Source organism: Castor canadensis, chromosome 1 (assembly GCF_047511655.1).
Source record: "Castor canadensis chromosome 1, mCasCan1.hap1v2, whole genome shotgun sequence".
NCBI classification, from domain to species: Eukaryota; Metazoa; Chordata; class Mammalia; order Rodentia; family Castoridae; genus Castor; species Castor canadensis.
Genome location: NC_133386.1, coordinates 51,346,976 through 51,366,621, shown reverse-complemented (window position 1 = coordinate 51,366,621; position 19,646 = coordinate 51,346,976). Strand labels below are relative to the sequence as shown.

Genomic DNA, 19,646 nt, shown 5'->3' with positions numbered 1-19,646 from the left:
TTTGGTTGCCACTTCTCTCCTTCTAACACTATACTGCTCTTAAAACGTTTTAATGGGGATAAAGAAAATGAAGCACTCTTTTCTCACTTAATTTCAGTAATGACTTGCTTTTCACAAAAGCAATGCCTAAGTAATGACAGGTTTGTCCTTTCAACTTAAGACGAAGGTGATTCCATTTAATGGCAGATTGAAATATTAATCAAGTGAGATAAAAGGAAGATAAGCATCAGAATCTAGGAGATGTGCTAACTGTGATTATAGAGTTGCACTGGAACAGTTAAACAACATGCATTTAACTCAGAAGGAGACACAAAGTGTCTCCATGTTGTGGATCTCCATGCTGTGACCATCATGAAGAAATGTTTGGTTGTAGTATAAAGGAAAATAAACAGGAAGATTTATTTCAAAAGGAAAATTGTGTGATGAAGAGAGGAAATGATAGTAAGTTTTTGAGAACAAAAACTGTAATAGCCCTATCAAGAACCTCAAAATTACTGTTTTTTTTTTTTTTTCTGAGACGGGGTTCTACTACTTAGCCTAGGCTGACCATGAACTCATGATCCCCTGCCTCAGTGCTGGGAGTACAGGTGTGCACCATTATGCCTGACTATTATCTTCTTTATAAAAACCAAAAGGCTGAGTGAAATATCATAAAAATTAAAGAATTTGTATTTTACATAACTACTCAATGTCATTCTGAACTGTGGGATATGCAGCCCATCCAAATACACCACTGAATACCTTAAGCCTAAGATAATGTCTGTAGTATTGGATTACACTAATTTACTGCTATAAGCTACCTCTGGCATAACAATCAATTATAAGCAGACCACCAAACATATTTAGGACCAGTTTCCCAATCTTTTATCAAACTTCTTTCACTATTTTCTTAAAAGTGGGTGTTGAACAGTTTTAGTTTTTACTTGTTCACCAAAAATTATGTTACCAAATGTCTTTTTGTTTTTTTGCAGGGCTAGGACTGAACTCAAGGCCTCATGCATTGTAGGCAAGTGATCTACCTCTGAGCTAGACCCCCAGTGCAAAATGTCTTTTGAATCCTGTAGTATTTCAGAACCTGATGTCAAAAGAACTAGGTACAAACTTCAACAACAGCATCCTTTTTTTTTTTTTCTATTCCTTAAGTGCCCTGTGAAAGTACACTAATAATATAACTTTACTATCTAGTGATATATTCACAATCCACTGTTACACCACAGGCTTGCAAGTAGCCCTTAACCTTGTTAGGAGAAAAAAGATGAAGTACATATTATGTACATGCTTCTCCCTCTCCCTCTCTCTCAGAGTCTTACGTATCCCAGGCTGGCCTTGAACTTGCAATTCTCCTGTCTCCACCTCTCACGTGCTGGAATTACAAATGTGTGCCACCATGCCCAGCTGTGTATACATTTTTTAATACAATCTTGAAATTTCTGAGAAAATGGCTTAATTTAATAAATGCATTTTATTTTGGTGGTACTAAGGTTTGAACTCAGGGCCTCTGCCCCTTGAGCCATGCCTCCAGACCCTTTTGCTTTAGTTATTTTTCAGATAGGCTCTCTGTGCTTTTTATCCAGTCTGGGCTTAGGCCTGATCCTCCTTTATAGTTGGGATTACAGGCATGCCCCACCATGCCTGGGTTGTTCTTTGAGATAGGGTACTACTAATTTTTTTTGCCTGGGCTGGCCTCAAACTGTGATCCTCCTATCTCCACCTATAAACACTTAATTGGTTTAATAAAATAACCAAATGGATTTTTCCACCAAACTACATAAAAATGTTTTCTTGTTGGCTGGAAATTCTGGAACAAAGGACTGTGCTCTGATCATGGAGAAGTGAGAAAAAACAAGGCAATAAAAACAATGATGCGAATATCCAGAAAGGAAGCCCAGGAAGATCCCTGGCACTCCAGAAAAGAGTGTCAGTACTTCTCTTAACTGGCCTTCCAAAACAACACTCAACACTACCGTATCTTTGTTGATAGCTACTTCATCATTTCTTCCACTAAAACTAAACTCTCCTTAGGGTAGGCAAAGATGGAGTGCCTCAATGTCCCCTGCATTTCCTTTTGACACTGTGCAAAGGCTAAATTTAAGAAAACTGGGCAGAAGTATCATGTGGCTCTTAAGGATAATCAGGCATGGGAGATGTGCAGGAGTCTCATGTTCACACAACAAAACACATCCAGCTGACAGCTCAGTATGAAGAGTGACTCAGAACAGGCAACACAATGTGGCCATAGTTGACTTTGATCTTAAGAATTTGAAGATTCCTGGAGCTCTTATCACATAATTCTAAGTGTTACTGCAACATAAAGAAGATGCCAGGTGATTCTAAGTCCCTCCAATTTAACTGTTTATAAAGCTAGTTCTAATTCCTTCATCTAAATCTCTGAATCATGAAACATCTTGTTATTGCAAGGATTATTATTTCTGTCAGCTATTCACTTTGTTATGGTAACTGAGTTGGTTAGTATATTTTCATAATGTTTTGAAAATCATTTCCATTAGAAAGTTTGTAAATTTTCATAAACTGCTACTGCTCAGAAATGACTGCCAAAACAGTAGCTACATGTTACTCTGTGCTTCTCTTAATAGATTTCACAGATCTTGTTTTCTTAAGAATTGTATAGTCATTTAAATGTTTTTTCAGATTATGTATATTTAATTTTTTAACCTAGAGGCTATTTAGTTGTAATAGACTTTTAAAGCTGATAAAACATCTGCTTCAAGTTGAAAGAAGATATTGGGTAGGTGGAATTGGTAGAGAAGATGAAGCAGAAATAGGAAGATGCTTTTATTTGTTTAGGCAGAAAAGGCTGCTTTCTGGTTATTATTTATTTATTTTGCTGTATTGGGGTTTGAACTCAGGGCCTTGTGCTTGCTAGGCAGGTACCACCAGAGCCAGTCCTTTTCTGCTTTATTTATTGTTCTGGTAGAGTCTCCTATTTCTGCTTGGAACTGGCCTCAGACTGTGATCCTACCACCTATGGCCTCCTGCCTAGCTGGTATCAAAGGGATGAGCCACCATGCCCAGCTTATTTGTTTAAATGGGGTCTAACTTTTTGCCCCCTGGCCAGTTTTCAACAGCAATCCTCCCAATCTCCATTTCCTGAGTAGCTGGGATTTTAGGCATGAGCCACGCACCCAGTCTTAATTGATTAATAATTTTAAATCACCCACTAACATCTGAGAGTAGGGTAATGGTAATGAGAGGAAAGCTTGAAAAATATTTCTGAGATTAAAGGGGTAAGATGTACTGCATGAATATAAGAAAGAGGAAAAGTGATGAATAATAATTTATCTTACTTAGAGAGACTGAGAAAAATGACTGTGACAAGAAGATAATGGATTTGGTTTTACTTGTTTAATAACCCTGAACTTTATAGTACTTTTTGTATTTGCCACCTGAGGAAGTGTTAAGAATGGAAAAACAAAGACAATAAAAATCTTTAAGAGTATACCAGATGTTTGGCACACATCTATAATCCCAGCACTCAGGAAGCTGATGTGGGAAGATTGAAAGTTGGAGGCCAACCTAGGTCACATATTGAGACCTTATCTCAAAAAAACAAAAAAGAGCATGTACATATGTTTCATTCACTTTTCTTTTATAGCGACAGGGTCTTGTTATGTAGCCCAGGATGACCTTGAACTGGAAATCCATCTGCCTCAACCTCCTGGTTGCTGGGATTACAGGCATGTATTACCACATGGGGCTTTATTTTGTTCACTTTTACATTTATTATCTAGGACTGTACTTGACAGTTATAGTAATGAGTATATATCAGGCAGCAACCTAGGTAAGTTTATGTGCATTAACTTACCTAATTCTTATATACTTCTAATTTTTCATATTCGGAAAACAAAGATTAGAGAGATAAGTAACTTGCTCAAGACAAAAACACAGGACAAAAAGATACCAGTCTGTTTGAGTAAAGTACTCAAGAAATAGGGTGAAAGAGTGAAATAATCATTTTGAGAACTGCTTGGATTAATATGTAAAAAACATCACAGAAGTGAAATGTCAATATTCAAACATATTTCTAGTAGTTGTATTTTACCATTTTCCTTAGTAACTACTATAATTCATTTCATGAACATTTAAGAAGGCTGCTACACTTGCAAATGATAGATGGAATGCTCAATGTTGGTCGGTAATCCTTCTCAGGAACAGAAACAGAAACCCCAAAATAGAAGGGGGCAAAGTGTTAACAACATCCTCAAGAACAGCTCTTGTCTGTACATCAGGATCCAAAGACTATTTTCTGGCCCACTGAAGGCATTTAAAAACCTAAATTTAGCAACAGATAGTAAACTTAAGTTCTTCAAAAGTGAAGCATTTAGTAAGAGTACATGCTAACAAAGAGTTACATTCTTGAGGAAATGCAAAAGAGCCACTTAACTGTTCTACTTTTAAATTAAAATAGTTTTTAAAAAATATCCTTTTTATAAACTTTGACAAGATTTACCTATTGAGCAAGATCAATTACCAAATGATCAAAAACAATAAAACAAAATAAAACCAAACCTTTAAAACAGTACTAAAGTGGTGGCTGGCTCCCAGGGCAGAAATCTGTTTAATGAATAATACAATTTAACTTTGATCCAGTTCCTCATTATTTCAGCACCATTGAAAAATCATCCTAAAATCCAACTAGGCTGTTAAAATCTAAGCAAATATTTTTCTTTTTTTGGCTCAATCTTGAAAATAGAATATTGTTTTCCTCTCCCTTATCCAATGGAAATGGTGATACCGGCATGAGGTTGAGTACAAAATAATTCTGTACTGTCAAGGGTCACAGGAAGGGATTCTCTTCCTTTTTCCTATCTTTACCTATATTACCTGCAACATCATGAAAAGACTGAAAAAAATCAGAAAATACAAGATAATACCTCTTTATTATATTTGTAATTTCTTGAAAGAGTGCCTTCTCATCAGCAGCATAGGTAACTTCTAATCCTGTAATTCCAGATCTGATAAGTAAAGGGGTCTGATATCTGATATCTAAGAAATAAACAAAATGTGTATTATACATATTATTGTATTATGTAATATTATATAATAATTTAATACTGTATAAAATATTAGCCTTTACTGTTGAGTGAAAAGGTGCTAGTAAAACATCTCAAGTTAAAAAAGCATTCCTCAAAATAAATAATAAAAATATAATTAGCTCAACGTCTTGAAAAATTTCCTAAAAGGTTTTCTAGTTTAAAATAAAACTAAAATTAAAATTTCACATTTTCAGTTAGTCTGCTCTAAAAAGTCTTCATTCATAAAATTCTACAGACAATATATCACTATCACCTGCAAAGAAATTTTATTACTTTGTTTCTGTCTCTGATCCAGCAGAGAATATTTTAATGACTGATATGGTGGAGTATGTTTATCACCTTCTAAAGGGAAAAAAAAAAAAAAAGGCCCTAATTTGTAGTGCATCCTATTTCCATGATGTAAAGAGTTCCCACAATGGCTGATTTCAAACTAAAAAGTAAAAAGTGAGATCAACTATTTTTTTTTTTTTTTTGGCAGTACTGGGGTTTGAACTTGGGCTCTCCACTTGAGCTATGCCCCGGCCCTTTTTGCTCTAGTTGTTTTTTAGATAGGGTCTCATGCTTTTTCCACAAGCCAGACTTGGAGTGCAATCCTCCTACCTTCTGAGTAGGTGGGATTACTACTTACTTAGATATGAACCATCATGCCCAGCATGTCTGTTGAGATAGCATCTCAACTTTTTTGGGTGTGGCTGACCATGAACTTTGACCTTTCTGTCTCAACCTCCAGAGTAGCAGGGATTATAGCTGTGTACCACTATGCCCAGCCCAGTATCAACTATCTTGAAAAATTCAATAATTGGCTCAAGCTGGTATGAGCCAGCTCAAGGGTACCACTGATTAGGCTTCAAAGCCTTCTATGGTTTTAGTCTGTACTAAGACTTCCTCCTCAGTAGGCTGAATTCATTTGTAATTGTTACCACTTAAAATTTCAGAAAAACACTTACCTTTTATGAAATGCTATATGAAGAAACTCTGAACCAAAAGCACAGGTATTTAGAAAGAGATACAATGTTAGAAAATACCTTAAAAGTTTCTTATAGACCCTTAACCTAGAGTAGTAACTTTGTAAAGCAGACAGAAATTCTCTATTAGCAACAAAATACACTTACATGCACAGTAAGGTATATTGTCTGTCCAAGCTAGAAATACATAATCATGTGGGGTCTGTGTGAGCATCAGCATTTTATGAAGTAACATTCTGAACAAATCAGATGTGCGAAGTAGAAGTTTTGCTGAGGTTCTGAGGATAGAATCTAGAGCCTCACGCATCCTATGAAAGTGCTCCAACAGCCTCATCCCCAGCTGACTTCTGATTCATGAGAGTAATTCAAGCAAGAGTCTAGGACAGAGCCCCCCATAACCTCCTGTCCCCACTTCAGAAAACATTTTAGAAAGGAGTGTTTTTGCTTGCTTGAATTAGAACTCCAGCACACAACTTCTCCCTATAAAAGATTCATCCTAGAGCAGGCACATATATCATTAATAAAAATGAACAATACCTTGACCAGAGACTGTCTTGTCCTTATCAATCACTATTACACCTGTGAGTTCTGTTTTCTCTGTATCTGGGAGTGGACTGTCAGATGAGATACAGTAGAACAGAGCACAGATTGGGTCAAACTCAGGATCTGGTTCTAAGTCTCGTCTAGTTCGAGCATGTAACTCCACACTGATTAGGGTAAGATTTTGTGTCTATAAAAGGAAATAAAATTATGTTTAAAATTTTTTGAGACATGCAGGCTCAAAGAAGTATGTTTCACTAAGACTCTAAGGAGACAGTTATGCAAAACTACAGAAAAATGGCCATAAAAGACACAGTCACAATTTAATACTCAGTAAGTTTATTAAACTGAATATTTTTACTTCTAAGATTAGATTAAGTCAATCATGTTTTTATTTCAGAAAATTGCTGCAATTTCTTAGTGACAATACTTACAACTATTTGTCTAAAATATGTGCAGCACCTCTCAATTCTCTCAATTTCTATTTGAGAAAGAGAATAATTAGTCCAAGTACATTTAAGTCGGCCTGTCACTGTTTACTCTACACAGTTAACTATAGTGGTACTTAAAGCTTAAACTAAAAAGAGACATTTTATTTTTAAAATTCCTACTTACTAATCTGCTACTATTTGAGGGGTACTTAAATCTAGACTTATGCATCTACTAGGCAGATTTTAAAAAATATAGTTCTTACCTGAAAAAAAAAAAGAATGGTTGTGGTATCAACTACAAAACAGCCAGATTTTTACCAATGTGTGTGTTCTAATTGACACATGATTCAAAGACTACTTTTCACATGTATTTTCCTATGCTAATAAAAACCTCTTCCCTGTAATCCTCAGTTTACTTTCTAAAATCAAGACAAAGTTGGATGCAGTGGTGCACACTTGTAATTCCAGCTGTTTGAGAAGCCAGGGCAGGAGGATGGCTTGAGTACAGGAGGCTCAAGACCAGCCTGAGCAATGTAGTAAGATCCTGTCTCATAATAACTGAACAAATAAATTAATCAAATGAAAGTAAATGAAAATAGAATCAGGACAAAGGACATAGACAGTCAAAGTAAGAAAAACAAAATAGAGTCAGAATTCATGATATTTTACTATATACATACACCTGACAATGGAAAATAGGCTACTAGTATAATGAAATTATACAAGTCATATAAATTCAACAAAGAATTTGTATTTTTATTTATCCTGTATGTAAACTGATGTGTAAACACAAAGCTCATATTTGTGATAGGAGTAGAACTTGGTAAACATCTTTGAAGGACAATTTAGGAATGTCTATTAAAATTAAAAGTAGATGTATCCTTTGATCTAGCAAATCTACTCCTAAGAATTTATGTTATAAACTCATGTATATAGTCAAAATATATGCATGAGGATTTGCACTCAAGATAATAATAGCAAAAGACTAAATGGAAATGGAAAATTATGTGGTAGCCATATAGGTCACATGTGACAGCATACTTTAAAGCTTTCAATGAGCCAGATCTGTATGTCCTGATATGAAAATATCACTGTAATATATTAGTAAATGGAACCAGTAAGTGTAGTATGCTTCTATATAAGTAAACACATGTTTAGAAAACTTCTGCACAGGCATAAAGGTTTGGAACTACTTACTGCTCTTGGGGAAGGAAACTACTGGATTGAGGTAGGATGGGAAGCTTACTTTTCATAATATAAGGACGGGCGATATGGCTCAAGTGGTAGGGAGCCTACTTTGCAAGTGCAAAGTCCTGAGTTCAAACCCCAGTCCCACCAAAAACATAATATAATCTTTTTTCTCCAATTGAGCTTTTCCTGTGTACATATGTTTCTACTTGTATTCAAAGAACAGTGGTAGGTATGTGTAGGAAGGCATAAGAAAAAAAACCAAATACTGACAAATCCACCACTTCCCTCAGAAATACATACTATTATTTCCATATTAAAAAAAAACCAAAAAACAAACTATTTTAAAGAAAGCAAGTAAAATGGGGAAAACTTTAACTTTTTATTTATTTACTCATCTTTGTGATGCTGAGGATTGAACCCAGGGCTTCACGCATGCCTGGCATGCAGTCTAATACTGAGCTACATACCCTGCCCCTAGGAACTTTTACTTTTAAATGTATATTGTTCAGGATTTTTTTTAACAATATAGCATGCACTAATTTAGTAAATACAAAAGTTTAAATGGAAAAAACCTCTCTCCTTAACCCAAACAGAACAGAATGAAACAAAACAACCAGTTTAATTAGAAAAGGATGAAGATATGGAACGAGTAAGAAGACTGCAAAGACAATTTTGGGTGAAAAGAGTCTTGAAGATTGATTGATTTCATTACTAGAAATTTTACATACAGATTTTGCCTCTATGTTCCTTAATACAAAAATGCACCACCATTCTTAGGTATATTATTCTAAGCAAACATAGAATAAAGAGATGGCTAGAAAGGTTTAGTGAGCGTTATGAGGCAAGAGGCAGGTAAGAAAGGGGCACAAAGATTTCTTCTCTTCTGCCTGAATACTGATATGCAGAAGAAGAAAGATTATTAGGCTAGGGCAATGGAAACAGATGGGGAAATACACAGTTTCCTAGAGAAAAGAAGAGTACAGTTCAGAGATTCTTTCTGGTTCATTTCCTGTTCTGACCACCAGGTGGCTGTCAGAGATGTATGTTGAGATTAGGAAAGCTTCTGTCGGTAACCAACATCCTGAGTGATTTTAAGAGGGCCATGATTCTGAAATGGGGTTATGTAGAACAAAGTAACATATGCCTATAACAAATAAACAGAAAATGTTTTTAAATAAGAAGAGGATAACAAAATGTAATAAGTGTTTTTGCTTAGGTCTATTAATTTTTGCTTTAATAAATATTTTTAACCAAGCATTTCCTTTAATTTTAGATATGCATTTGATATGTATTCTTGAGTTTATCCCTTAATTTATCTGGACTGGGGGCTAATTTAGGTCTGGGTACAAAATAGAAACTTCATGAATGCTGTTGAATGAAAAATGCACAAATTAATATATAAGGAAGTGAGAATATATTCTAATCTAATTCTAAAAGAAAACTGAATTTACAGGTAGTTACTAATTCTCTGCTTCAATAGCACAGGCATAATAAAGCAAATATAAAACTAACATTATCTAATAAAAATACATGTAATTTAAAAACTTCTAGTAATAACTGTTGGAAAGAGTAAAAATAGGTTGAAGTAATTTAAAATTTTAAAAATTTAATCTAATACAGGTAAAAAATTCCTTATCCAAAAGTGTTTTGGACTTTGGAATAGTTTCATATACATAATGAAATAAATATCTTGGGGATGAGACCTAAGTGTAAGCACAAAATTCATTTGTTTTTCACACACGCCTTGTATATCTAGCTTGAATGTAATTTTATACAACATTTTGAGTGTCAGTGCTTGGAATTTTCCACTTGTGGCATTATATTAGTGCTCAAAAGGTTTTAATCCTTAATTTTTGTATTAGAAATACTCAACCTATATATCGAAAGTAATACACTTTCAATAAGTAACTAATATGATAAAAATAACTAATGAGATACTTTACATCCTTTTACTTATTGAATCTTTGAAATCAATATGCAGTTTTTGTTTATAACACATCTCAATATGGATGCTAAATTTTCCATGGAAATATTTAAAATGGACAATGGAAAAGGTAGCTTTACATACCGAACTTCTTCCAAATATACTTTAAAAGTTTGTAATACATCAGTTGAACATCAGTATTTTAATCTAAATTAACGAAAATTAAATAAAATTTAAGATTTTATTCCTTGGTTATATAGGCAAATTTTAAGGTCTCAATAGACACACTGTTACTTGCACAAGACATAAGCAGTGGAAACTGATTTCTATCTTACTGCTAGCCAGACATGGGCTTTGAAATGTTTTCTGTAAGACAGATAAATTTAGTGACTCACTACATATCCTTCCCAATCCATCTTGTGACTGATACAGGCTTTAGTAAGACAGTGTCCTAGTTTTTGGAATATGGTTTGTATTGAGAAAGTAAAGTAGTTTATATAGACTGTGTGTATAAATGAATTTATCTTCTTTTGCAGCAAACTCTAACATCCAGAGCCAAACAAATAGAAAATATAAATAGATACTACATCTGAGATATAATACAACCTCTGAGTATAGCAATCTTCAAATAATAAAACATTAATGAAATGTAATTCTAATACTTAATCTTTTCTATTAAATTTCAGTTAGTAGATTTGTGAAAGCTGTGAAACTACAACTTGTGGATACTTCAAGTTTTTCTACTTTATACAAGTAAAAATAACAAGGTGAAGATTAACAAGGATAGAATTCAACGTATCCCTCCCTCATTAAAAAATTTTTATACTTGTTCTACAGAATAAGCCTAGGAGTTAAACACAGAGCATGTGTCCTTACGTTGCAGTTTTACCTCATGTAAAGCTTTTGCCTCCTGTAAATTTTGTATGCTGACTTTGAAACCGTAAGTATTGCTTAAAGATGGTCCATCAATCTGAGAAGTTTCTTTCTTTGGGGTATTTACTGCTGCAAATTGATTCTATTAAAAAAGACATAGCCAGAAAAAGATAAATGAGTGATCATTTTCTTTCTTTTGTTCACTTATTCTTAGATAATATACTTTATGCATGAGTAATAAATAAAAAACTTGGACTCTCTTTTACTCTAAGAAAAATACTGTTTCATTCCAGTAACTGGGTTTATATAGAAATATCTGATATAATTTGTGAGCAAACCATATGCTGATCTTTGAGTTTATAAGCTCTAAATACTGAAAATTAATAGTTGTGTAGAGACCAATCATTTATACCAAATGGATATTTACCTTGGCCTATTTTTTTTTGGAAGTAAGACAAACAAGTAATTAGTATATTTACAACTAAATTGACTAACGTTTGTAAAAGATTCAAAGTTCTGTATTTTTATTTTACCCTTGTTACATGGATCTGAAAAATTAATTAAATAAAAATGTTGTAAGTAATCTTTAAGCACTTAGAAAATCAGAATTTTTCCATTTCTTAATTTTGTTTTGCTTTTAAAAATCTATTAAGCATTCTTCCTAAAATGTTGATTTACATCTCATTGGCACTGTTTTTAATATATATAGCTGGTAATTTAACAGTTTTATAAATGAAAGCTTAAAAAGTATAGCCTCTAGACATAAATACTAAAATACTTTTTATGTAATGGTATTATGAGAAGTGGTGATTTCCATCACATACTGCCAAGGATATATGTCTAACATATACTTTTTTCACATAACCATATACTTTTATGAACTATATTTTTAGTATATGAATAAAGATATTTATAACATCTGTTTTAGTAGAAAATAATGTTTCCTTTGCAACTTAGTGAAGTAAACTGAAAATATTAGTAGTTATATTTGAGAAAAAATAAACCAAGAAAAAGGATATATTTTTGGTGGGATCAAAAATCACTTACTTGAGCTCTGCTGTCACTGGACTGCTCTGATTGTGCCAGTAATCAGTTAATGTATTTGTATCCTCATAATCCACATTTTGGCTATCATAGTCACTTTCTCTGTAATATTTGTATTTACATATAAGAATCTTTTAGATCCCAACATAAAAATACTAAAAAAGGCAATCTTGTTGTCTAAAAGATATGTAAGTAATGATGTAAAAATATAGGTAATGAAAAATTTCAATTGAGATACAAAGTTATCAATTTATCTAACTGAAATCTAAAAATAAGACTTGATCTTCCAACTGATCTGTAAATATGTTTAGTATAGTTACCTTCATTTGTGTTGTTAAGAGTACTCTTCTAAGAGTGTCAGTATTACTTCCTTTCTTATTACTCAACTTCTGGGTTTTTGGTTCTGTAAAAAGAAATTTCATTTTTAACTTGTATATCAAAATTAGCTGCTTCTTAAAAAAAAAAAAAAAAAAAAAAAACCACCCAAAACTTTGTGGTTCCAGTCTTTTTAAAGTATCGTTTGTGAGTACTGTCATATAAATTCTTCCAAATATTTCATAATTAAAAATGAAATTAATTCAAATCTGATCTCCACATTACAAATTTGTCTTTCTAAACAAATACTCTTAGGTTTTAATTATTGAGCTATACATCTCATTGGATATCCTTGGTAGTCATTTAACTCATTTATTTTCTTATTTATCAAGTATTTATGAAAAGGGGGACGAGACATAGGTGTGCTCTCATGGGCTCCAGAAAGACAATCAGAAATTCACCACACATACAGAAAAATCAAATTAAAATTGTCCTGCAAATCTGTGTAGACTATGTTCTAAGACCCCAGTGGATGCCTGAAGCAGTGGATAATACTGAATTCCATATATGCTGTTTTCCCCATACATAAGTACATACCCAGGATAAGGTTTAATTTATAAATTAGGCACAGTAAGAGATTAACAATAATAGCTAGTAATAACATAGAATAATTATAACAATGTTCTATAGTAAAAATTATGTGAATATGGTCTGTCTCAAAACACCTTATAGTACTTTCATCTCACTTTTTAAAGCAAGCACTTTCTGGTTTCTGTTTGACATCTATGAACTGCCAGCATCACTGCTTTGTGCTTTGGGGCCATTATTAAATGAAATAAGGATTACAGGAACATAAGCACTGCAATTCACAATAGTTGATCTGATAACTGAGATGGTTACTGAATGACTCATGAGAGAGAAGCTGGACAAACAGAAAAATCACATCCTGGGAGGGAGAGTGAAATTTTGTCATGCTACTCAGGATGGTGCACAATTTAAAATGTATAAATTGTTTATTTCTAGAATTTTCTACTTAATATTTTGGACCGCATTTGTCTGTTGCTAACTGAAACTGTTGAAAGTGGAAAAGGGTGACTATAAAACAAAGGGCAATACGATTGAAAATTTATGTCTAGTTAAGGAGATTAGGTAAGGTTTCTTTGAGCTGAAATCAGAAGAATAGCAATTAACTAAGAATGGATCAGGGATTCTACTGATTATCATGCTATTAGGAGTGGGTAAGAAGGCTGGTAAATCTCAGGCAAGAGATGGTAACATCTTGGTCTAAGCTTGTGATGGGAGAGAGAATGAAGTGGAGCAATTTGAGTTACTTAGGACCTAGGGTGATTATTGAGGGAATCAGGTGGATGTTACAAATAAAAAATTCTGTTTTTAACTTGTGTGACTGACTGAGATGGGTACTATTCATTGAGAATAAAGAAAACTGAAATACAACCCAATGGGTTTCTATGTGTGGGCACATGTTATGTGTATGTATGAGTGTGCTGGGAAGGTGGTGAATGTGTGCTGTGGAATTGTGAATCAGTGTTAAAAATACTGATGTCATGGTACCTCTGAGTATTGAAACAGGCGGCTCAATATAGTGTTCTGCAGCCTAAAGCAGCATTGTGAACTGTAAGCACAAATCTGTGAGTGACCTGTATTAAACCTATGGACAGGAATTAGATCATTTAAGGAGAAACATAAAGAAGGCATAAGCCTTAATAAACTTCAACATTTAGATAAAAACTGAGAATAGTGAGGTAAATTTCAAAGGAGAGCAAGCAGGAAAAAAACCAGAGAAGTAGAAGGAACTATAAAGGGAGAGGAAGCTCTAAGAAGGAAGATGTGATCAATAGGATGATGGTTGCCTAGAAGGTGAGTAATTAGACATCAGTGGCTTTAGTCACAAGTTTATTGAGAATCTCTTAAAAAGTCCTAATAGTGGAGTAATAGGGGCAGAATTCAGTTTAGAGCAGGCTGAGAAATGAACAAGAGGTAAATAAATAGAACTGTTTAAACTACAAAAATTTCAAAAATTTGGTTCTGAAGGGAACAGAAAAAAATAGAAGCTGATGGGAGACAGAAGATCATGGGAAAATTTTGGCTTTGTTTCTGTTTTATTAATTTTTTTGTTGATACTGGGGTTTGAACCTCAAGGCCTCATACTTGCTAGAGCGCTCAACCTCTTGAGCCAGGATAGGTTCTCATGCTTTTTGCTTAGGTTGGCTTCAAACTGCAATTCTTCTACGAATGCCTCTCACATAGCTAGGATTATAGATGCATACCACCATGCATGGCTTCTTTGTTAAGATGGGACTCTGCTAACTTTTTCCCCGAGCTGGTCTTGAACAGTGATCCTTTCAATCTCTGCCTGAGTAGCTGGGATTACAGAAGTGAACCACCACATCCCACCATTGTTTTGATTTTAAAAAATAAGAGAAGGGATGGGGTATATCTCAGGGGTAGACTGCTTGCCTTGTATGTATGAGACCCTTAGCTTGATCCCCAGCACTGTGAAAGTAAATAGACAAACAAATGATGGGAGAGAAATGGGTGTGGGTAAAAAACCCAATAGGAAAAAATGAAGCTGAGAAGGTAAGGGTTTCTGGGAGGGTTTTTATATTTCACCCAGAAAGTACTAAAATAGAATGAAAGCAGATTTCACACCAGAAAGATGAAACTATTTCCATGTGATGACTTTCTAAGACATGATAAGCTAATACTCTCTCATACACTGAGCTATAACCTCATTTAAAAAGGTCTGGTTTTCATTACATCGTCTACTGTGTTCATTTCTATCTTTGAATAATACGGAGTCTTTCCACTGTTACGTTCTTACCTGTTGATAAAGGGCTAAGGCCGGTTGCTTCAGGAAGCCTTTGCAGAAGTTTTCTCTGTCTAATTGGTGTACTATGAAGGCAGAGTGATTCACATTTCTCAGTTCTTGGCCTAGCATTAATTGGAGAGATCGCTAGAGGCTCCCGAGGCTCACTGCAGGGGCTTTTTTGCATGTTGTCTTTTATTGGCTTTAAGAAGTTCTCAACAGCCAGGGAACACAGATCCTCTACTGGTGATGAGGGTCTGTTATCTCCATTTAATGTTTTGGAATCTGGGGATGCTTGTTGCCAAGGGGGAATTACTGGAGAATCAGGGGAGCTATAACTAATATAATAGTTATTGTCATCATCTTCATCTTTCTCAGGAACATTTTCAGAGGCAACTGGTAGCGGTGTCTGACTTGCCCTTATAGTCAGACTGCATCTTGTGGCTGGTGCTGGTAAAGCAATCTGAGAATTACCAACATCTTCCTTGGGAGGTGATGTAGTGGGAACTGTATGTGGGCTTGCTTCCACGTGTGGAGGCACTACAGGTTTGTCATCTGGATTAACTAAAGAGCTGAAGCTCTCAGCAGATTTTATAAGTCCAATTGGCTCAGTTTTAGGGAGCTTCTTACAACGTTCATATTCTTCTTTGGCTTGAAGCCATGCTTGAACCAGTTGTCGACTTGGGGCACATTTGCAAGGCATAATCACAATTTTTTTATCCTCAACCATTTTATGGCTATTACTTGATCCTTTATTAACAACTGCTTGACCATTACGAAGGGGTGACCCTGGTCTGGGATTCTGAGTCATTGCCGAAAATGCTGTTTTCCACAGACGAAGTCCTTCCAAAGAAAAGTCTCCTTCAAACTCAGCCAGATCATTTGGAAGTCGAGTTTCTACCATGAGGAGCTGTCCACCAATTTCCCTATAAAACAAAATTTAGAACAAATGTTTTATCTCAAAGAGAAATTACCAAAATATTTAATTTCTTATCCAAGAGATTTTCAAAGTCCCTTTAGAGTTCTAAATAAGGCCATCTCTTTCTTCCTTTCCACCTCATGTCAGGCAGGAACACTGAATTGTTAGTCTCAATATGCTTTTCCACACAAATTAATTTTGATTGGAAGGCATCAGCAATGAATTAAAAAAAGAAGGTATTTTTTGTTTTGTTTCAGTACCCCACAAAATCTTTTTTTTAAACAAGAAGATGACACAAATTCATCAGACACCTATATTCTTAAGTAACTTTCAACTGTCACCACAAATGGATAAAAACAATGGAGTGTTTTTATCATTCAGAGCCTATATCCCTGAATTTTATCCACAACATTTCCTATTATCTAGTATCTGTAGTACTTTAGCAAAGCAGTCAATTCAAACAAATCTTTATATCCCCCAAATTCAATCATTAAAAAAAAAAAGGTCACTTTTATATGGCACTTGCTGGTCATATAGCTCTCTAGGGGGACTATGTGCTTAATATACCAAGACCTTGGGTTCAATCTTCAGTACCAAATAAACAAAAACAGACTGAGTGCAGTGGCTCGTGCCTATAATCCCAGCTACTCAAGATGTGAAGACTGAGAGGACTGTGGTACAAAGCCAGCCCGAATAAAAGTGAAACACCATTTCAACCAATAAGCTGGGCATGGTGGCATGCAACTGTCATTCCAACTATGTGGGAAGTGTAATTAGGATTGTAGTCCAGGCTGGCCTGGGCATAAAGCAAGACCATATCTCAAAAAAAAAAACCCAACATAAAAAAGGATGGGGGTGTGGCTCAAGTGGTAGACTGCTTGCAGGTACAAGGCCCTGAGTTCAAACCCCAGTACTGTACCCCCACAGCTACTAATGTATTTATGTACTTATATGTGTATGTGTGAAATCAATGATTAAAAGATAGCTTGGTTTAGTGTCTAGTAGTTAGAAATACTAAGTGAAACTTCTGTTAATCTATTGAGACTGTGTTTGTCTACTGTAGCAACATAAGTCTACTCTTTCTTCCTCATAATAACTAAGGATATGAAGATTGTAGTTTTTTCAATCACTTCTCTTAAAATATGATTCCTGGTTGCTAGATAAAGTTCAATTAACTGAATTCATGCTTTCTGATTTGGAGCTCAAAGAAGAGCATCAGAGTTACCACAGTCCTCATGCCCTTCCTATGGGAAGATGTGGCCTCTATTAGTCAACTGTGAAACCAGCATGTAGCACCTTCCTTGCACCAGCTCCCTAGGTATGTGAAATTAGAGACAAAATTATTGTTGTTGAAGGAAGATAGTGCACATACTGTGTAGTCATACCCAACTCTAATACTGAGGATACAGAGGTCATAGTTAAGCCTTAAATTTTTTAGCAATCCTGTATCTAGGGCTAGAAGGAAAATGTCCAAAATAAATGTTTTATGAAGAAGATACTAATCACATAATTTATATTAGCAAAACAGGAAAGACCTTTCTGCTCAATAACATACACATGATAGAATATTAAAATGATGGTTCAAGAAAGTAATGTATAGCTGGGTACAGTATTATATACTGGAACTCATGCTTGTAATCCTACTATTTGGGAGGTAGACATTGGGAAGATCATGGTTTGAGGCTGGCTTGAGCAAAATGTGAGACCCCAGCTCATTCAATAAGCCAGGTATGGTTGTGTGTACTTGCAGTCACAACTCCATGAAAGGCATACTTAGGAGGATCATGGACTGAGGCCAGACCCAGGCAAAACCATGCGATCCTATCTGAAAAATAAGGAAAACGGGTAGGGGGGTATGCCTCAAATGGTAGAGCCTCTGCCTAGCAAGCATAAGACCCGGAGTCCAAACTCCAGTACTGCCCTCCTCTCCCCAAAAATAACAAAACAAAGAAACTCATGCATGCTAAGCACATGTTCTACCAAATGAGCTATACCTCCTGCCCCTCAGCCAACTTTTCTTTTTGAGAGAGCATCTTGTTATGCAGCCCAAGCTGGCCTTGAATTCACAATCCTCCTGCCTCAGTCTCCTGAGTGCTGGGATTATAGGCATACTCCACCATGCCTGATGAAATTCACAAATTTGGAAAATGTTTATGTTAAGTAAAAAAATTTGGATACAATATCCTAACAGCAGTAAGATTACATTTCATAAGACAAAACAAACTATACATTAAAAAAGAAGCAATATAGTACTTCAAAAAATTATGGTGAGGGACTGGAGGCATGGCTCAAGCAGTAAAACACTTGCCTTATAAGGGTGAAGTCCTGAATTCAAATCCCAGTACCACAATAAAAACAAACAAACAAACAAATGGCTATTACTAGGTAGAGGAATAGTATGATTTTTATTTCTTCTTTTATAATCCTACATTTTCAATACTGAAAACAATTTTTTTATTGAAAGTATTCTTTTAAGAATACTAATTATTATAGTTTTATTTTAGATTCAGGACAAGTATGATAGTTCAGATAATAATAACTAATAGCAACAGAAAATTAATGATTATCATATGGTAGGTTTAGTGTCTAAAAATTAAAATATATAAGGTGGAGGGAGAAAAAATAGTATGATTAAAAAATATACCATAATTCACTACTGACAGAATCAAAACCCCTAAAACAATGGAAGCAGATTTCTAAAGAACAGGCATTCAGATATTCTAGAACTGTGTAAGTAAGAGGGAGAATGTTCCTGCCCTTCACTTCAAGTCATTTGACAAGAGAACATTCTATTTCTGATCTTTTTTAACCTGTCCACTTTTTTCTTGTGGTACTGTGGATTAAACCAAAGACTGCATATATTAGGCCAAATGCTATGTCCCCAATCCTCATCCCTTTCTTAGGTAGAATCCTATAAAAAAGATTGCTAATTTGATGGGTAAAAAGTGGCAGTCATTGTATCTTTTAAACAAATTTTTAAAGATTTTTTACAGCAATTTTAGGTTCAGAGCAAAACTGAAAGTAGTGTATGGACATTTTACATATTTGCCCCTACATGTATATCCTCCTCCATTATCATCATCCCCACCACAGTGGTTTTGTGTTACTGATGAACCTACACTGTCACATCGTATCACCCAAAGCCCATAGTTTACATTTGGGTCCGTTCTTGGCCTATGTGTTCTATAGGTTTGGACAAATGCATGATATGTATCTACACTGTGTGCACATTTTAAACTAGTGTCAGTGACACGGTGCTGCTAAAGGGCATTGTACACATAGTGTGGCCTCTGCCTTAGCGGGCTCTTCATAATTCTTTCCATCATTTAAACTAAGCAAAACCCCACTACTTTCTTCTGCTTCTGATAAGACTGTTGAAATAAACTTCCTCTCTCTGCAAATGGTCAAGTACATGGAATCACAGTTAGTGGGGCAGGAACAAGAATTATCATTTAAACCTCCTGGATTAAGTTATGTCCTCCACATTAGCTCTTATCAGATATGCCCTTACTTGGTGAAGTTGGTACATGATAACTATTCAACTGATAAATAAGCCAGTACTG

The 19,646-nt window shown here is 34.8% G+C and overlaps 1 protein-coding gene across 16 annotated transcripts in view; it reads right to left on the bottom strand.

The window, feature by feature from the left end:
• Rev3l (REV3 like, DNA directed polymerase zeta catalytic subunit) overlaps window positions 1-19,646 on the bottom strand; it is a 172,848-nt gene that overhangs the window by 53,287 nt on the left and 99,915 nt on the right. For all 16 annotated transcript variants that reach the window (XR_012448984.1, XM_074076494.1, XM_020168699.2 and 13 more), the window contains 5 exons: window positions 15,180-16,090; window positions 12,343-12,425; window positions 10,995-11,120; window positions 6,557-6,749; window positions 4,893-5,004 (listed from right to left, as the gene is read on the bottom strand). Coding sequence is in view for 15 of the 16 variants with exons in the window: in XM_074076494.1 (XP_073932595.1) it covers window positions 4,893-5,004; window positions 6,557-6,749; window positions 10,995-11,120; window positions 12,343-12,425; window positions 15,180-16,090 (1,425 nt within the window). In the remaining variant the exon portion in view is untranslated. The remainder of the gene's footprint in view (window positions 1-4,892; window positions 5,005-6,556; window positions 6,750-10,994; window positions 11,121-12,342; window positions 12,426-15,179; window positions 16,091-19,646) is intronic.